At 38.2% G+C, this 18,787-nt stretch overlaps 1 protein-coding gene across 5 annotated transcripts; it reads right to left on the bottom strand.

The window, feature by feature from the left end:
- Positions 1-9,981: 9,981 nt before the first annotated feature.
- Positions 9,982-17,935, bottom strand: LOC147618053 (uncharacterized). 5 transcript variants are annotated; one of them, XR_015262138.1, is made up of 4 exons: positions 14,420-17,656; positions 13,868-14,303; positions 13,656-13,777; positions 12,996-13,567 (listed from the first exon to the last, which is right to left on the bottom strand). XR_015262138.1 is itself a non-coding variant. In XM_086775074.1 (3 exons), exons 1-3 carry the CDS (start codon positions 17,777-17,779, stop codon positions 10,819-10,821), a joined length of 252 nt encoding a protein of 83 aa, XP_086631200.1. In that variant the 5' UTR covers positions 17,780-17,935; the 3' UTR covers positions 9,982-10,818. The 5 variants fall into 5 exon arrangements, 4 of the variants coding, with proteins under 4 accessions (XP_086631200.1, XP_086631199.1, XP_086631198.1 ...); XM_086775074.1 differs by lacking the exons at positions 12,996-13,567; positions 13,868-14,303; positions 14,420-17,656 and adding exons at positions 9,982-10,839; positions 17,671-17,935; XM_086775073.1 differs by lacking the exons at positions 12,996-13,567; positions 13,868-14,303; positions 14,420-17,656 and adding exons at positions 9,982-10,872; positions 17,671-17,935.
- Positions 17,936-18,787: the final 852 nt, after the last annotated feature.

Here is an 18,787-nt window from a genome sequence, read left to right on the forward strand (position 1 = left end):
TCCAAAGGCAAGTCAAGAACTATCACAGATAAAGAATTGATTAGACCTAGTAGTTCTCCATTTGGTGCTCCAGTTCTTCTCGTTAAAAAGAAGAATGGAACATATCGATTGTGTATCGATTATTGTGTACTAAACAAGACAACTGTTAAAAATCGATTATCATGCACTAAACAAGATAACTGTTAAAAATCAATAGCCGATACCTTGAGTGGATGACTTGCTAGATAAGCTTAAGGGATCCCAAGTATTTAGCAAGATTCGTATGGACAAAGGAGATATCTTCAAGTCTTCCTTTAAAACCCAAATTGGTCATTATGAGTTTTTAGTTATGCCATTCGGTTTGACTAATGTTCCGGCTACTTTCAACATAATGATAAATAGAATAATCTTGAAATATCAAAATTTTTGAAATATCAAAATTTTGTTGTAGGGTTTTTGATGAAATCTTAGTTTTTAGTAAGAATTGTCAAGAGCACGAACAACATTTAGAAAAAGTGTTCTCACTTCTTCAAGAGAATCAGCTCTATGTCAATCTTGAAAAGAGCAAATTCTTTCAAGAAGAAATTGAATATCTAGGACACATAGTTTCTGTTGATGGTATTTGAGTAGATCCCAAAAAGATTGAAAGCATTGCTAATTGGCCTAAACCACATGATATTCACAAACTTTGATCTTTTCTTGGACTATGTAGCTACTACTACTACAGGAAGTTCGTTAGAAAATTTTGCATACATTGCACATCCTTTAAAACTGAAATTCCTAAGAAAGCTAGACATTTTGATTGGACTAGCAGACATGATCATTCCTTCGCTGAACTTAACAAAGCTTTGACCCATGAACGAGTTTTTACACTACCAAATTTTCAATGACCATTCTTCGTTGAACTTAACAAAGCTTTGACCCATGAACCAGTTTTTACACTACCAAATTTTCAATGACCATTCTTCGTTGTAGTTACTAATGCAAGTGGGCAAGGGTTTGGCGTTGTTCTTATGCAAGATGGACATCCCATTGCTTATGAAAGTTGTAAGCTTAAACCAAGAGAAAGAAATTATAATACATATGACAAAGAAATAGCAACAGTTGTTCATGCTTTAAGACTTTGGAAACATTATTTAATGGGATATGAATTCTTAATCAAGACCAAACAAAGCATTCATCATTTGTTGACCCAACCAATTTGATCGACATATCAAATGGGCTTCATTTATTGAAAGTTTTCAACCCATGGTTCAACATCAACCAGGCAAAGAAAATGTTATGGCAGATGCTTTACGTAGCTGTCCTAGTGTTCACAACATTTCTGTTATTCAAAGTCAATCATTGAGTCCTATGACATAATCCTATGTAGAGACACAAATTTTACCAAAGTTTGTGTTAAACTTGGAGACAATAATTTGAACCCTATTGGTGATTATTCATGTCATGATGGTTATCTTTTCTTCCAAAAGAGATTGTGTATTACACAACCTTTCAGCCACCTCTTATGGTGAGGAAGAAGTTTTACTCCCAGACACTATCATTGATCATCAAATTACATCAACTTGAATTGGAAACCAATATAGAAAATATTTATTGACTTTCCAAAATCATCCTCGTGAAGATGCAAGATGGGTGCCTGAGAAATATTTTCGTGCTTTCCCTAAGATCCTCTGTTCTTTTCAACAAATGGGAAATCGAGGGCGATTGCAAACTTAAGCAAGAGGAAATGTTATGGGAATATATTTTAAGCCCTCTTAAAAATATTATTCTGCCCTCTTAGATAATTTGGGGATGCTTGGATTATCTTTGCGTCAAGCCAAGTCATGTTAATATCGTGGGTGCTGCCCATTATAAATATTAATACGTATGGTGGATATTAACGAATGTTTAGGGTCTCCAATGTTTGTTTCAATTGGTTCGTATGGAGGGGTGATTCTTGAGTTACTTATGCCTGGCAAACATGTGTGGGGCTATGGTTTGATTTTTGAACATAAGAGAGTGTCGTGCAAGAAAAGCACCTTTTTGTATTTTTGGAGGCTATGGTCTAAATTGCAATAAAAGTACCTTGAAAATACTCATGTGTGGGGGAAAAATAAGCCATACACACGAGGGGGAAAGATTGAACCCAATCTTGGAGTCGTGCTTTGTGAGCTAAGTATTTTTAGTTGTTGTTCACTCAATTATTGAATATGTTAAGCATTTGGTGTTTGATGAATTATTTGAATTAAATCAATTATTATAATTTCATATCCATAGAAAATTAGATCCGTGACAAAACCCTTATATTTTTCATTATTATTTTGTAAAATATGATGATATGTAGTGGTGTTGAGTAATGGACAAGCTTCTAGCACAGTGAGAGGTGGTCTTGGGTGAACAGACAAGTAGAACCTCTTGTTGGTGTGTTTCATTCGGCATAAGAAGTGGAGCAGCCTCTTCGAGGCCCAACTTAGTAACCTTTTGGACAACCCTGATCTTGAAAGTTTAAATTAAAGTCTCTTGGTAAGAGACCTCGATCCAATTCTACACCCCTGATGCTTGCAAGGGGGCATGTTTTAAATGTCACAAATAAGGCCACTATGCTTATAACTATCCATTCAATAAAAAGCCTTCGGGTGATGGAGGTGGTGGCAAAGCGATGCAACCACCAGTGTATGCTCATTTGGTACATACGGGTAGTAGGTAATATTCTAGGTATTCTACTCATTCATCCTATTGATGTGGTGGAGGTTGTATCATTTTTTTAATGATATAAGAAAAGTCGTCCAAGAAAGTTTGAGTTGGAGATTGGGATCTCTAGAGTTAGGTAGTTCTAATATGTAAAGACATAAAACAAGAGAGAACCTACCCACCCTTTGCTTTTATATAAATTTATAGACAGAATGAGTTTTAAAAAGTGAGGAAAGAATGAATGTGGAATTGGGGGGGGGAGAGAGAGAGAGAGAGAGAGAGAGAGAGAGAGAGAGAGAGAGAGAGAGAGAGAGAGAGAGAGAGAGAGAGAGAGAGCTTGGGGGTGGAAGCATGTTAACGTGCTACGCTTTTTTAGGTTTTTAGTAGTGGTAACATAAAAAATGGGCATGTGGTAAAAGTTTTGCAAACAGAATTAGAATTTTTTGGAGATTATATATAAAGATTCTCTTCTTCTTCAAGAGATTTCCAATGATGTATAGCATGATAGGAAATTTTACATTGTGGGTCATCTTTGGATTGAAAAATCACTATAAAAAGTCATGTTAACTAGCATTTGTCTCATATACAAAAAAGTGTAGCATGTTAACATGCTTCCACCTTGGGATATATAAGAGTTAAGAGGGCAGAATAAACGTGGGAGAGGATAGAGTAAGCTTGGGATATGAAAGAGTTAAGAGGGAAGAATAAACGAGGGGGAGGAGAGAATAAATATGTTAGGGAAAATGTGGAATAATTTTTCAACCACAACTTTGATGTAGACTCAAAATTATCTTGTAGGTGGGGATGATCATTTTTTAAGATAAAGGTTTCAATAGTAAATTTGATGATGTCTCAAAATATTATATGTGGGGAGAATCATATTTTGAGAAAGAAGATAAGACACAAATGTGCCCATGGTTGAGGGGAAGATGGGTGTATTGATCATGATAATCTTCTAGAAAAAGATGCACACTTTGGGTATGTGTGTACATAACCTTGTTGGAAGGGTTTACATTTTGGTTTGAGATTGTTTTGTATGTAGGGACTTTGAGTGTGTGTATACATTATTGAAGAAAAATTCATATTATAAGCTTGTTGGAAGTGTTTAAATTTTTGGTTTGGGATTGTTTTGTGCTTGGAGGTGGTCCCTTTGTTGTCACAGTAATTATTCTTGTTGGAAGGGTTTAATTTTACAAGCATGTTGTTGATAAGTATCCTTGTTCTTGTTATTTTTCTTGAATGATCAGATAATGTATATATATACTTGTCATTATTATGGATTGAGTTGGGAACCAAATGGTTAAGATAGGTCCATTACAAACTTGGGCTTAGAAGTAACTTCTTAAGGGATGTGCCTCAATAGCAACAATGAGATTATTAAAAGTGTGCCTGGGGAGACTTTATCAAATGGAAAAGTATATGTAATGTGGCAAAAAATATGACTCCATGCATAACAATTGTGGAGTTGCCTATGAGTGGGAAGTGACAAGGTTGTGTGTATAAGAAGGAAGGGGCCAACCATCAACACACAACCTTTTAACACTAGTTTTGGTAGCTCAGCAAGACATAAATATGTCTTTTCGAGTTTGCTAAAAAATTCATATCTTGTGAATGGAAGCTATATTTTAGCATTTCTCTTCTAAGGCATGTCTTCATGAATGTGACACTTTAGAAAATTATTAAAATGATAAAAATAACCTTAAATATAATTAATAAATCACCATAAATACATGTAAGATCTCGACTCATTATAAATTTATTCTAAACCTAACTTGAAGAATTTGGCCTTCGATGATGTCCTTTTTTGTAACATGATTCTTGTCGAATGTTATTGAGTAGGACATGTCTAATCCTCCATGTGAACCCTTGCTTGCTCCTCATGAATAAGGTGGATTGGGGGATCATGTTGCGTATTACTTTTTCAACTCCTATGACTTTGTGAACCCATGCACTAAGAGATAGGCAAAAAGAGATTAAGATTAAATTTGAAGATAATTAAGAATAAAATAATCCTAGAACAAGATTAGCATATGCTTTGGAATGGAGCTAGCTCCAAAATTGGTGACCAAGAATGGGGGCGACTCAAAAAAATAGGCTATATATACTAAGCCAGTAAGTATTTCATTGGTTAGAATTAGATTATGGGTAAAATCTAGTTTTTTGCTTTAAAGATAATGATATTTTTTTAAAGAAAATACTGAAAATATATTTAAAGAGAATGATAATTTTTAGATTTGATAAATTAATTAATTAAATTAAAAATATTTATTTATTTAATAAAAATATTTATTTAAATATATGTATGTATATATATATGTATGTATGTATGTATGTATGTATGTATGTATATATATATATATATATATATATATATGCATACATATATATATATGTATGCATATATATATATATATATATATATATATATATATATATGTATGCATACATACATATATATATATATATATATATATATATATATATATATATATATATGTATGTATGTATGTATGTATGTATGTATGTATGTATGTATGTATGTATGTATACATATATATACATATATATTTATTTAATAAAAAGTATTTATTTAAATATATGTATATATATAAGTGTATACACACACACACACACATAGATATAAGTATACATTCCTCATGCTCAAAGGTGAGGTGGAAATGCCATGCATGTATATAATGTGGCATGCCATGTAGACAGAGGTAGTCAACCAAGTTGATTGTGATGTGGTGGCAAGATGACATGGACATTCTTGATTATGTGGCCATGTATGCATGTGATATGGCGTGCCATGTAGACTTTTGGGAGTCAATCTTGTTGACCTTGTTGAGGTGGCATAATAACAGGGCATAATGAGATGACAAGATGCTTATGTGGCCTCTCCTCAAGATAATGTAGCATGTACATGTAGGACTAGACTATATTACCATAGCTCACTTGCTTGACACAAATGGCATACTCTCTAGGTTTGGTGAAACAATAAGTCTAATAGGTAGCCTTTGTTTTAGACTTTGGCCGGACAAAGAGGAAAAAATTGATTAAGATGGCTGGAAAATGTACTTCCCTTACTCATATTCACTCTTTTTTTTGGGTTAAATTCATCATGGCAACTACTTTGATCCACAGGAAATTGGAGTACAATGAGGGTCGTATTAAATTCATATAATTAAATTATTAAACTTATGTAGACTCTCAAATAGACTAAGTGATTTTTCTACAGAAGATTGAAAGAAATTTAACCATTAAAATTATACATTGGCCATATGGCCACATTCGAGACATACTTGTCCAACTTGTCATCGTTGGATCTTCAATGATGAGCTTCACATTTGCTAAGATCTTGAGTAGAAAAACCACATGTTGTTTTATAGAATTAAGTGGAGAAAAAATAGTTTTAAAAAATAGATAAATACATTAAATTCCAAATAAATCATGTTAAGCTCTATGCAATGTGTTCTTTTCATGTACAAATTGGGATGATCATTGGACTTTGGTTGTAGAAGTACTAAGCATTTTATATATGACATACACTATAGTAAAGGAAGTTGGACAATGCAAATACCGAATCTTCCAAGCAATGAAACATGCCCTAAAAAACTTGGATTTCCGATCATGGGGTGCCATGTGAATACCCACTATATGTATAATGTGTCCTAAATACCATGCCACTAAATTCCAAACATAACCATGAGAGATTGGACCCTTAAGTTGTGGAGATGCTTGTTTTTAGGCTACCTTTAAGGTGCCAAATTTGGCTACCTTTAAGGTGCCAAATTGTTAAAAGTGGTGCGCCTTATCTTACAACCACCCCTAGATGAGTTTAGATTGGGATGACTTTCTAAATCCGAGTGAGTGGGTTACTTTATGCATATGCAAGTGATTCCATACATGCGTGAGAGTATGGGTTGCATCGTCTTGATTTTATGAGCTTTGTATGGTTATTTGTATTTTTTATTAATTAATTGGTATAGTTGATGTAAGTGCAGATCCTTGGGTTGATGGATAATGGAGGCAAGCTAGTGGTGGGACTAGGAAGATTTTGAGACACTTGACTTTGGGTGTTGACGAAATACTATTTGATTTTTGGACAACACGTGCCATTTATCCCATTTTGGCAGCATCCATATGTGTGGTCAATGGATATATTTATTGGGACATGTGAAAGCTCCCTTACGCGTACTTAATTTTACAAAAGATGTTGACATTTATATGGTTTAAGGTTTACACATATTTTTTAGTAGTTTGGCTTGCGCGTTCAATAAAGCAAGCTATTTTTATTGAAGTCAACATCTTTGTAAAAGTGGACACTATTTTGAGCCCCACAAATTATTTCAAGCAATATGATTAAAATACACCAAGAGGAAGCGTGAACTCACTCTTGTGTGGGGGAAAACTGGACCCAATCTTGTGTTATATGCAAAATTTATTCTATACTATGTTGATTATTACTTTGCAATTTATTATTGGGTCATTTTACTTTAACACTCTTCACTCGTGGATTTTTCCCATTCTAGTAATACTCTTTATATCCCTCTTTATCCTTGGAGTGTAAGAGATAGGCTATTGAGAACGGTTAAATGTTTCCCTCTACACAAAAGTCTGAAAAGGAGGTGCTGCCTTGAAATGTTGCTCATTGCACAATCCTTGTTTTGTTGGCAGAGTGAGCTTGCATCCAGTTGTGTCCTAAATATCTCTTTAGTAATGTTCAATAGACCACTTGATAGTGTGGGGGAGTTGGAAACTATCTACTCCACTCACTCATTAATCATATATCTTCCATGGACTCTTTGCTACTAGTCTTGATTGAACATTGACTTCTCTAGACAAACATACTTTGATGTGTGCTAGCCTAAGGGCTGAATCCAACACTCCTTTGGTAGGAAATTTGATGCATTATCGTCTGGAGAATCATCTGGAGCGACTTCGTCTCCCAAAATGTTTTTGGATAATAGCAAGTGCATACAAGGGTGTTTCAACATGCATAATATCAATTTTTGGACCCAAATTTTCATTTGTGAACCTTGGTTACCCAAAGGATGAGTTATTCACGATGTGTAATTATGGTTTTTCATGTCCAAGTTTTTCACTTATCCCTTCAAGCTCAAGATTACCCTTTTGATCAACATTGTTTTCTTAGTTAGAGTTGGCTAGACTAGGAAGCATTCTCAAAAGATAATCACGGCATGGAAATCAAAAGATAATCACGTGTAAATGTTTCGAGATAGTCACGGTTGTGAAAAACTCTAGTTTTTCATGTTGAAGTTTTTTCAAAATTTGGGTGTCAAAGCACCACCAATAAATCACACTCGTGAAAAACCTTGGTTTTTCATGCCAAAACTTTTATACCCTTTTATATCAAAATCACTTATGGTGAATTTGGGTGATCAAAATAATTCATATGGACCTCTCAATCAATTAAAAATTTTTGACGTGAATTTCTTAAATTCACGGTGTGATTATCTAGAGGTTTTTCACGTGTGAAAAACTCAAGATCTTCAGGCGGCCCGCCGTGAAAAACTGGTTTGTCACATTGGAATCTTTTATGGATAAGAGGATAAGATTCTCATAGGATAAGATTTTTTATTTCTGGCTAAGTTATCTCCCATTTTACAGAGTGATTTTTGGGACTTTTTATCAACATGAAAATCTCTAGTTTTTCACGACTATGGAAAACTTGCAAGCAGTAAAAACAAAAAATTAACTAAAATTTTGATTTTGATGGTCCTAATCTTAATTTTTCCAGCTCAAAGAGTGCAGTTTGGACATTCCAACTATGGCTAAGATAATCAATTTGTTAGAATGACTCAAAACAATAACATATTTTTTGTTTGTATGATTTTGTAGAAAAAATATATAAAAATTCACACTGATGTTTTCATAGGATAAGAGGATAAGATCCTCATAGGATAAGATTTTTTATTTCTGGCTAAGTTATCTCCCATTTTACAGAGTGATTTTTTGGGACTTTTTATCAACATGAAAATCTCTAGTTTTTCACGACTATGGAAAACTTGCAAGCAGTAAAAACAAAAAATTAACTAAAATTTTGATTTTGATGGTCCTAATCTTAATTTTTCCAGCTCAAAGAGTGCAGTTTGGACATTCCAACTATGGCTAAGATAATCAATTTGTTAGAATGACTCAAAACAATAACATATTTTTTGTTTGTATGATTTTGTAGAAAAAATATATAAAAATTCACACTGATGTTTTCACTCATTGAGAAAGTTGCTTATATATAATTGGCCCTTATTCACACTTGAGTGCCCAAAATTAAACCTAATCTATTAAGCTTCCAGCTTTTATCATAATATATATAACTTTTAGAGTGCCATTTACATAACACTTATTTGGCTACTCTCGTTTTTAATAAGGAGTGCCTTGTTAAGCCCAAAATGAGGTTAACAGTGCTATGGCTTAGTCTCCAGGATGCAAATGAACCATTGATGCATCAATTTATCAATATAGCTTATGAGGTGGCTCATTTATTTATGCAGTACGAGGCTAGACATTTAGTTTGGGGTCTCTGAGTTAAGCTGGTTGATGTACAGTTTCGGAAGTAAGCATTGGTGGCACACTGCCAAGCAAGTATTTTAATACTTATGTAGGGCTCTTAGTCACTTATGCTATTTTATGCTAAGGAAGTGATATTAAATTACATACTAACTCCGATTAGGTTGGATGTTACGACATGTGAGTGTCCACTAGTGGATTTTGCTTTCACCTTAGTGATTCATGTATATCATGGCCCAACAAGAAGCAGCCAAATGGTGGCTAGAAGCTACGTACACAACAGCTTTTATGTTGATTGTGGAGTGTGTATGACTAAGATGCCTTTTAACAAATTTTGGTGTTGGGGACAACACTCCCCCACCTCCATCTTCACTAACATCCACAATGCATTGGTCATTGTTTACGAGAAACCTAGTGTTTCATGCTTGCTCGCATGAAGCACTTTGAGGTGCATTATTGCCTTGGCTTATGTCTCCACACATGACAATGTGTAGATATGCTCATGAAGGCTCTCTGGAATGGAGTGATTATAAAGCTCAGATTAGGGACAAATCATCATGGATTAATATAAGATTAAGGATAATCTCAAACAATGGCCATGATGCCTAAGTGAGTTAACCTCCCACCAAGAGAATGGCTATCAAGCTTGCCATGATGCCTAAGTGAGTTAACCTCCCACCCAAGAGGATGGCTATCAAGCTTGCCATGAGCCCTAGACCATGAGTGACCATCTCCAAGAAAGGAGCCAAGATGTCAAAAGGTTTCGAAAGGTAAAAAGGTACAATGATAGTCCATGAGCCCCCCTTTTATATTTGAGCCCATGACCAAGGTCCTAGACATAAACTAAAGGTGTTGCTTCATTACAAACCATCCTCTCCTATAATGATTTTGTCCTCGAAATAAAAGGGTGGTCATGACCAAAGAAAAGACATATACAAGTGGCTATGCACAAAAGCTAAAAATCCCATCCAAGGTGGCAGAATGTTGATGTAGCAGAAGACCCATACATGAATCATATGACCCCCAGAGTCAAATGGAAAAGAAGAAGGGCTCGTGTCCATGATGAGGCTATCTATGCAACCACCTGGATCAAAAGGAAATCCGAGGCATACAAAATCCAAGGCAATGGTCCCACGATAATCTGCACAAGTGGAGAGGATAAGGAACCACTGTTGATGACGAAGCTAGTCGAGTATCCTCTAAGATCAAACGAATATGTATGGTATACACCCCGAACTGTTGAAGCTGAAATGGTAGTAGCTCATGGGTTGAAATAAAAGCTCAACTTCAAAGCCGAAGTAATGGTAGCTTCTGGATCAAAAGGAAAAGACACTAGTGTTGCCCCAAAGATGAGGTAATCCACACAAGTGTGAACACATAGATAGAATGTAAATCCAAACTATGTAGCTCTAAAGAAATGGCTCTCAAACCACCTAGATCGAATGGAAAATGTAGAGAGCCAATGCAAGTGTCGTGGTTGGCCAATCCTCCTGGATCAAATGGATAGATACCCATGTCGATGATGTAACTCGCTCTATAACTCCGACTGGGTCAAAAGGATAGCCAAAGTGTAGACCATCTAACCATGGAACAAATGTGTGACCACCTAGATCGAGAAAGAAGTATCCAAGATCCTCATCCAAAGTGAAATGACCACTAGAAATATCATCAAATCCATGGCCCAAATAACTGCTCAAGTAAAAATCTGGATGTGATGCATGTAAATCCACATAATACACCATATAATCAGATACCATGCATCCCAAATGACATATAGTGCATCCAAAAGTAAATGTCCTAGCTCCAAAGAAAATAGGACCGTGTTGATATCTGTAGAAGCCAAAAGAACATATCTTAAGGTCGGCATCATGCGAGGGTAAGAGTGAACCCATGCCGTCATCCCATGGAGCATCACTCAAAATGTCAAAGACATGATTCACTACGTCAATAGGTATATGGGCATGAGCCAAACCATGCACTACCTCCTCATGTGCAAAATCCTCTATGTGTGTATAATGATCTAAGATATCAATATAATCATCAGTGAATCTCCAGTGAATGATGATCATCACTAGAAAATGAAGAGGTGTCCTCACATGAAAGATAAATGGTATCATCTCCTAAATCATCATCTATGACATCCCCAAGGCCTCCAAGGTCATCCTCATAAACATGGTCTATCTCCATCAATGATGCCCCTATATGACCTATCTCATGATAAATCTATCTCTAGCAATAGAGGATCTAAGGAGATGTCTAGATCAAATGCAAGTCTCTCAAGATCTATACCATATGATCTACTATGGATATGATCATCATCCATCAAATCACTGACCATGTCATCCTCACAATATCTAAAATTATCATCATGATCATGGTCTGTATCCATCAATGGAATCCATATATAACCTATATCCAAAGATAGATCAATCTGTCTAATCACTAGATTTAGGAAAATACCCAAATCAAGTGCAAAGCTCTCTAGATCCATATGCATAATCCTCTATCTCCTACGAAGCCTCACCTCAACAAAATCATTGCTATGCTCATGTGTAATGCATGATTGCCCAAGTATATGCACAAAACCCCAGTAAATGTTGCTAGGTATGCTATGAGAGCTATGAGAATTAGAGTAGAGATAGAATCATAGATATCACCCTGAATAGAAGATCTAAAAGAGTACCTTGACTCATCTAGCACTAGAAACTTAGGTCTATGGTCCTCATGGTCGATGATATGCTCATTAACATGTGAAGTGTCATCCCCATGATCACTATGGTAATCTAATGTATCCCCATGATCACTAGGAATAGAGATATTAGATAGCTCTATGATGCTCACAATGCTCGATGTGCTCATTGCCATGGCTACCTCTAAGATCATGTTCTGGTGATCTCAATCACACACATCACTGCTATGCACATCATCATCATAATCATCATGTATGTGTATGTCATCATGTGCACATGTATCACTATTATCATGTGTATATGTGTCATGATGTGCACGTGTATCACTATAATCATGTCTGCGTGTGTGTGATACAACATCATGTATATGTGTGTATAATACAGCATCATCCTCATCATCTCCCCCATAATAATACAATGAATAAGTCGGTCTAAGTAAATGAGAATCAATGAGATGATGGCTAGTCGATGTTGGGGGTGAGAACCTATCGAGGCCCATGCGAACACCACTTTGAATGCGACATATGTGTAAAAATGCACTACACATATCCTGGAAAAACTCCATCCTATCACACCATGACTCATAGGATGCTCCCGATGAGTAACAATCACGATCATCATGTAGCCATCCATATCAACGTGTACATCATCAAAATCTTTACACATCATCCATCCATGTCAAAACTCATCATAAGTCATGCCTTTGGTGTGAACTCATAAGGCAATATCACCCATAACCCAACACATCTCCATGATGCATCAAAATCTATGATCATAGTCAAGTCTCACAAACACCAAATATGGATCCTCACACAATAAGGCACATGTACAAACTCCCAACAATACCCAAAAGTGTTCACCACGAAATGGGAGTAAGTCGAAACATCGAGCAACTACGTTCAAGCAAGCCTAGAGTTCAAGCGATGCTTTTGAAAAATGTTGTGTAAAACTATATTTGCAATTGATTTTTACATATTGTCTTCACATAAACAAAAACATAGGATGATCATTGGTCCTTTCCATTCACTCATGGAAGTATTGCATACATATTCAATAAAGATTAATCCTCAAAATTAATAAAAGCAATTTATTATGGGATAGACCATGTACTCCATATTCCATGTACTCAATATAATAACACTCCATTCTAGTTCTAGCTCAATATCCCATGTACTCAATATTCCAAAAGATTCAAACATCCTTAAAACACCTCAACCATTGTCTTCAATAATCATCCTCCCCAACCTCTTTGTCATCCCTATGAGTTCTCTTGGCAACGGCGGATGCATGCACTAGTGGTAATACATGCGTATCCACTATGAGTGCATCCACATCAAATGAATAACAAGATCTACCACTAGCCTGACATGACCTCATGAGAGGGCCTGTGCCGAAACCCATCACTAGGGCTAGACCTTTCGGCACACATAGCAAACTCAAAATCATAGAAACAAACCACATGAGCATTTTAGTGTGCCCCTATCACCTTAAAGTGGTGCACTCGTAGATGAGAGCCCATGAGTCTATTGTCCAGCATGTCGTGGGTCCACATGTCATCGCTCGCTCGCACCCGATGCATCTCAAATAGGGAACAGCTCTCGGCCATGCATCTCAAATAGGGAACAGCTCTCGGCCATGAATATGGGTGGCATAGCTCCATTGTGACATGCAAGCACCAACATAGAAGTACAAAGCTGCACAAGAGCAGACACTTCATGTAACACTGAAATCTATTCCAATAGAAACCATTTTCAATAATAGAGATGAAGCAGATATACGTACCAGCATGTCCTCCCCATAATGTTTAACAAAGTCATACTCGTTCTTGTCCAACACCACCACTCTTCTCACCACGTGGAGGTCCTGGACTTTGACATACCTCTCGATCCATGTCAAGCAAGGACCTGGCAATGTAGCACAGTATTTAAAATCATTATATAAATCAAGAAAAGAGGCATACACTTATCAATTAGCATATGAATATCCTACATTACCTTCAATGGGGCAAAGCATGGCAAGCCATCCACTATCTCCGAAACTAGAAGCAACTATGGCTAAACCGTATTTGACATGGTCCTCTGAAAGCAATTTCCAAGGAGGCAATGGAGAGCCGACACCCAAACTTCTCCCCAGTGGGAAAGTCCAAGAAAATGAAATCTGCTGCCCATCAAACTACTCTCCTCTTCTTCTTGTACTCCTTGGTAGGTCACATGCTAGCAAAACAAAAGTCATGTATCCTGGCATACATGTTATTTTTTTTTGCCACGAGAAAAGTCATGACCCATGGAGATATAGTCTCTTACTAAGCATCCAAATGTGGCCAATCCTCCATGGCCCAGTGTCCTATCCGGTGAGGGTCGCGAGCGACGAATAATAGATAAAGGGAGTGACAACTTTCACTACCCTTTTAGTTGATTAAAACCCAAATGACTGAATTCAATGAAATATTCACAACAATCCATCAATAAACATATACATCTACCAAACTACCTATCCATATCACATCCAATTCGAATCTCAAGACATAAAATGAGTAGTTAAATTACCATCATCGCCATCATGAATATCAAGAGTGGAATCCCCAAGTGGCACAGATGGTGTCCGCTCCACATCCGCCGCCATTGTCAGCAAGAACAAAAAAGAAAGGTTAAACACCATATAATCATAGTTCTTTTGGTATAATGCACCCCATGTAGCATGTTGTAAACACTGAACAAAAACCAACCTTCTTTGTAGTCCTTCTTATCCTTGTTCCGTGATCTCGACCTTCCGGGGGTATCTTTACCCTTGGGCGGATCATTGGTCTTCTTGGTGGTAGAATACCGTTTATAGAGATCAAGCTCTCGTGTCAGCACATTTCCACCAGAAAAATCCAACCACCAAGGGAAACTGGCCAACTCCCATTGGAAGCAGCCATGCATTTAGACTGGATACATGGATGTTGCAGGGGTTGCAATCTCTGTCCACCCCTTGCAATGTCTAGGTCTTCACTCTTCAAGTACTTGAAAAGGGATGTTACTCTCACCTGAAATACAAGCCTTGCTAAGTACCCTAAAGGGTACCAACCTCTACAATTCCTTTCACCTCCCTAGGTCTTGCATTGTTTATGACCTGACACTCTTGGGGAGTCAAGGAGCTCATGAAAACGTGAGCGTCGTACTCACAAATGTTATTAGCATTCGTGAGTACATCCCTCAAGCTTGGTTTGATAACTGCATGCTCATTCAATCTACAAACATAAATATTCAAAATTAAATGAATCAATAAGATGAAAGTAGACCCAAACAAGGAAGAAAAAAGAGAAAAAGGCTCACGAGTTCATCCTCTGTAGCCCTGCATGAAGCGCAATTTCACTTGTCTTCCGTGGGTCTATCAAAGTACACATGACTTGAATATGCCATGCTCGAGTCTCTTGACTCCGCAATCATGGACATCCAAGCCATGGTTCTATGGTTGCTCTCCCACACATAGAACATCTTACCAAAAAGGTACTGGAACTCCGGCTTAACTTCTAACTCCTTCTCGAATAGTTCATCCACCTCCCTCCACATTGTTGACCAAGACTCCCTCACTGCTGGCGTAACTTGGGTCTCCTCCCCACTGCCTCTGCAGATAGAAATTATAAATGCACCCTTTTTTGGGAGGTATCCCTCATACTGGAATGCACTCTTAAGTGCAGCGACATCACTTCTCAATCCCCTTACTCTAGCATAGGTAATGAGTCTACACAAGGGGATTCTAGGGCACTCATCTGGAACTGAGTAGCCTACATCTAGAAATGATGTCACCCCATCCCACAAGATCCAAGCTAATGTCTTCAATGAAAGAGACTGTCTCATCTCCCCCTCCATCTAAATCATGGACATCTGTAGATGTGTCCTTTGTAAGAGCCTCCATCTCGAATCTATCCCCACCATGATCACCCTCCTCAGTGTCTGCACGAATTGGAGGCTTTCTCTTTCTCCCAATTTTCGTTGGAGGTGTTGAGGCTTTGTCTTTGCCCCTCCCTCTAGTCTTTAAAAAGGAAGAGTTGTGCTTTCGCCCATATCCATTTGTAGAAAAGAATTATATATGAAAAAAAGCCTTCGTTTTTTTGCCCTTCAAAGGGCCCGAACAATGCCTCAATTATGCCCTAATATTTTTCATCAATCCTATGTAAGCCTCTTTGAATGACCCTAAAAAATGAGCACAAGGGGATTTGGCCTCCCGGGAGCCTCCTTTGCTCATTTTTTAGGGCCCTTCAAAGAGGCTAAGCATTGCATACTTGATGCTTGAGTTAAGCCCCATGAAGGTGAAAAAAAGGGCAGAGGGGCTCCCGGGAGGCCGCGATATCGCGGCCTCCCTGGAGCCCCCTCTAACCATTTGTTTTCACCTTCGAGGGTCTCAAAAAAGCCAAGGTTTCCAAGGATTTGAAGGTAAAGTCGGTGAGAGAGGGGGCAAGGTTTAAAAAACAAAAAGAATTGGTAGGTGGGTTTTTTTTTCAAAAGCTAATAAAAATGAATAAATTTTAGCACCATTTTGATGGTCGTGTCAGGACTTGCTACAATGATGGTGATCTTCATCAAGCAAGTTATATAGGTGACGATGCCCTCATCAAGTCAAGGCCTGCTGGTTGTTTTGTCTTCATCATGCTGTGCATAGTGAGTTGTGCACACCTCCTTGCTTAGCTGTGCTGTGCCCACAGTAGCCAACACTTCTTTAATTGAGCTTGGCTCCGGCACCATCGTGTCTTCACACTCCTTCTCTTCATTAGGCTTCGTCTCAGCTACCACTGCCATTTCTCTTATTGTTGTTGAGATTCTACATGCCACCACACCTCCCTTGCTTTTATTAGTGTTGTTGAGAGAGGAGATAGCTAGCACCACCTTCACCTCCTCTTGGTTGCGCCTCATGACTCAACTACTTGCTGTTCATTTTCTTGGCTAAGCTATGTCACCATGATGTAGTGTTGCATGGTGACATAGCTCAGCCAAGAAAATGAAGAGCAGCCATTGTAGCATGCTGTAGTGCTGTATGCTCCACTGGCTGCATGGTGCCATGTCAGCCAGTGTCGCCTGTTGTTGCTAACCTTGGCATGAGTCACCTTCTTCTCTCTTATTGGCATAGCAAAGCCATGCCTTGACATAGCTGGCCGCCCTGACTCACTTAGCCCATGATGGCCCACCTCCACCTTGCTTAGCCATGATGACCATCACTTCTTTACTACAACATGATGTATCCACAGGAAAATCATCTTCTCTTGCCTGCTGGCACTACTTCACAAGATGGGCACACCACCCCTACCTTGCTGCACTGTTATGACATCCTACCTCCTCTTCTTTGTTAAGAGTGTTAAGCCTCTTTTAAGGGCCCTTAAAAATGAGCAAAGGGGGCTCCTGGGAGGCCACAATATCGTGGAGTCCCCTTTGCTCATTTTTTAGGGCCCTTCAAAGAAGCTCAAGGATAATATTGAAGTGAAGCGCAACCAAACATCACTTCAGACAATATTGAAGTGAAGGGGATTTTTGCTGGCCGACTAGTGTTCCTTAGATATGTATAGCCCACTCTGCCTGTCATAGCCCCCTCCCAGGAGGCCACGATATCGTGTCTTGCTCTCACACTCACAGCCAGCATCCTTGATGTAGAAAGTTAATCATGCAATCACATCTTAAGGTGCTTAACCTTGGCTTTTCATGGGCCAAAAAAATCTGTAGAGATGGCTCCTAGGAGGCCGCGATATCGTAGCCTCCGGGGAGCCCTCTCTGCCCCTTTTTTTTTGGCACATTGGAATGTATAAAAGAGGTTGGAGAAGACTAACCTGGAGGATGCCGTGCAACCCACCCGCTCTGCTGGAGGATGTCATGCAACCCACCCGCTCTGCTGTGGCGGATGTCATGCAACCCACCTGCTCTGCTGGAGGACGTCATGCAACCTGCCCGCGCTACTAGAGTGAAACCCGTGACCCTTGTTGTTGGAGGATATTGTGCGACCCGCGATGACTTGCTCTGTTAGAGGAGTAAGGGGAGTGGAGGAGTAAGGGGAGGAATAAGGGAGGAGTAAGGGGAGGAGTAAGGGAGAATATGGAGGAGTAAGGGGAGTGGAGGAGTAAACAAAATGATGGGAGGATAAAGACTAAGGGGAAGGAGTAAAGACTAACTAAACTAAACTAAACTAAACTACTAACTAAAGACTAACTAAACTAGCACTAAAACTAAACTACTAACCTAGACTAAAGACTACTACTAAACTAGACTAAAGACTAACTACTAACTACTAAGACTAACTACTAACTACTAACCTACTAACCTAGACTACTACTAACTACTAACCTAGACTAACTACTAACTACTAACCTACTAACCTAGACTAACTACTAACTACTAACCTACTAACCTAGACTACTACTAAAGACTAACTTACAACAAGTACTAATTAGAATTGGCTAGAATCTAACAAGTAGTAAACTCATGTGATGTATGGTACAACATTATTCATAAAGATCCGGGTGATCTATATCGGGTTAGTGGCAAATTAACGGGCCATAAATGGCAAAGCCGTTCTATGGTCCACAGTAATCCATTTAGTATAGTTGCCATAAATGGCAAAGCCATTCTATCCCTTGTGAGGGGTCGAGGAAACCCTTTCTTGTCCACTAAACGAGCCATTCTATCCCCACCGCCTCACTAGACGAGCTCGATATCTCAACACTCCCCCTCGAGCTCAACTCCATCTCATGTACACCAAGCGAAGCCCTGAATCTGCGGAGCTTCTCTGTACCCAATGCTTTGGTGAAGATGTCAGCTTCCTGATCCTCTGTGCTGACATAAACAAGGTCAAGGTCTCCTGCTAAGACCTTCTCTCTGACGAAGTGGTAGTGGACCTCTATGTGCTTCGTACGAGCATGAAAGACTGGGTTCCTAGCCAACTGTATACTG

The sequence above is a fragment of the Cibotium barometz genome, chromosome 35, assembly GCF_041138505.1.
Source record: "Cibotium barometz isolate CiBa-2024 chromosome 35, ASM4113850v1, whole genome shotgun sequence".
NCBI classification, from domain to species: domain Eukaryota; kingdom Viridiplantae; phylum Streptophyta; class Polypodiopsida; order Cyatheales; family Cibotiaceae; genus Cibotium; species Cibotium barometz.

Excerpts from the sequence above, each read along its gene's own strand:
- LOC147618053 (XM_086775071.1), bottom strand. The coding sequence starts at position 17,779 with ATGACGTCCTCCAGCAGAGCAGGTGGGTTGCATGACATCCGCCACAGC. Across the intron at positions 13,778-17,670 it reads GGTTGCACGGCATCCTCCAG|GTCCTTGCTTGACATGGATC; the intron begins GTTAGTCTTCTC and ends CTACATTGCCAG. Across the intron at positions 13,568-13,655 it reads ATTATGGGGAGGACATGCTG|CTTTGTACTTCTATGTTGGT; the intron begins GTACGTATATCT and ends GCTCTTGTGCAG.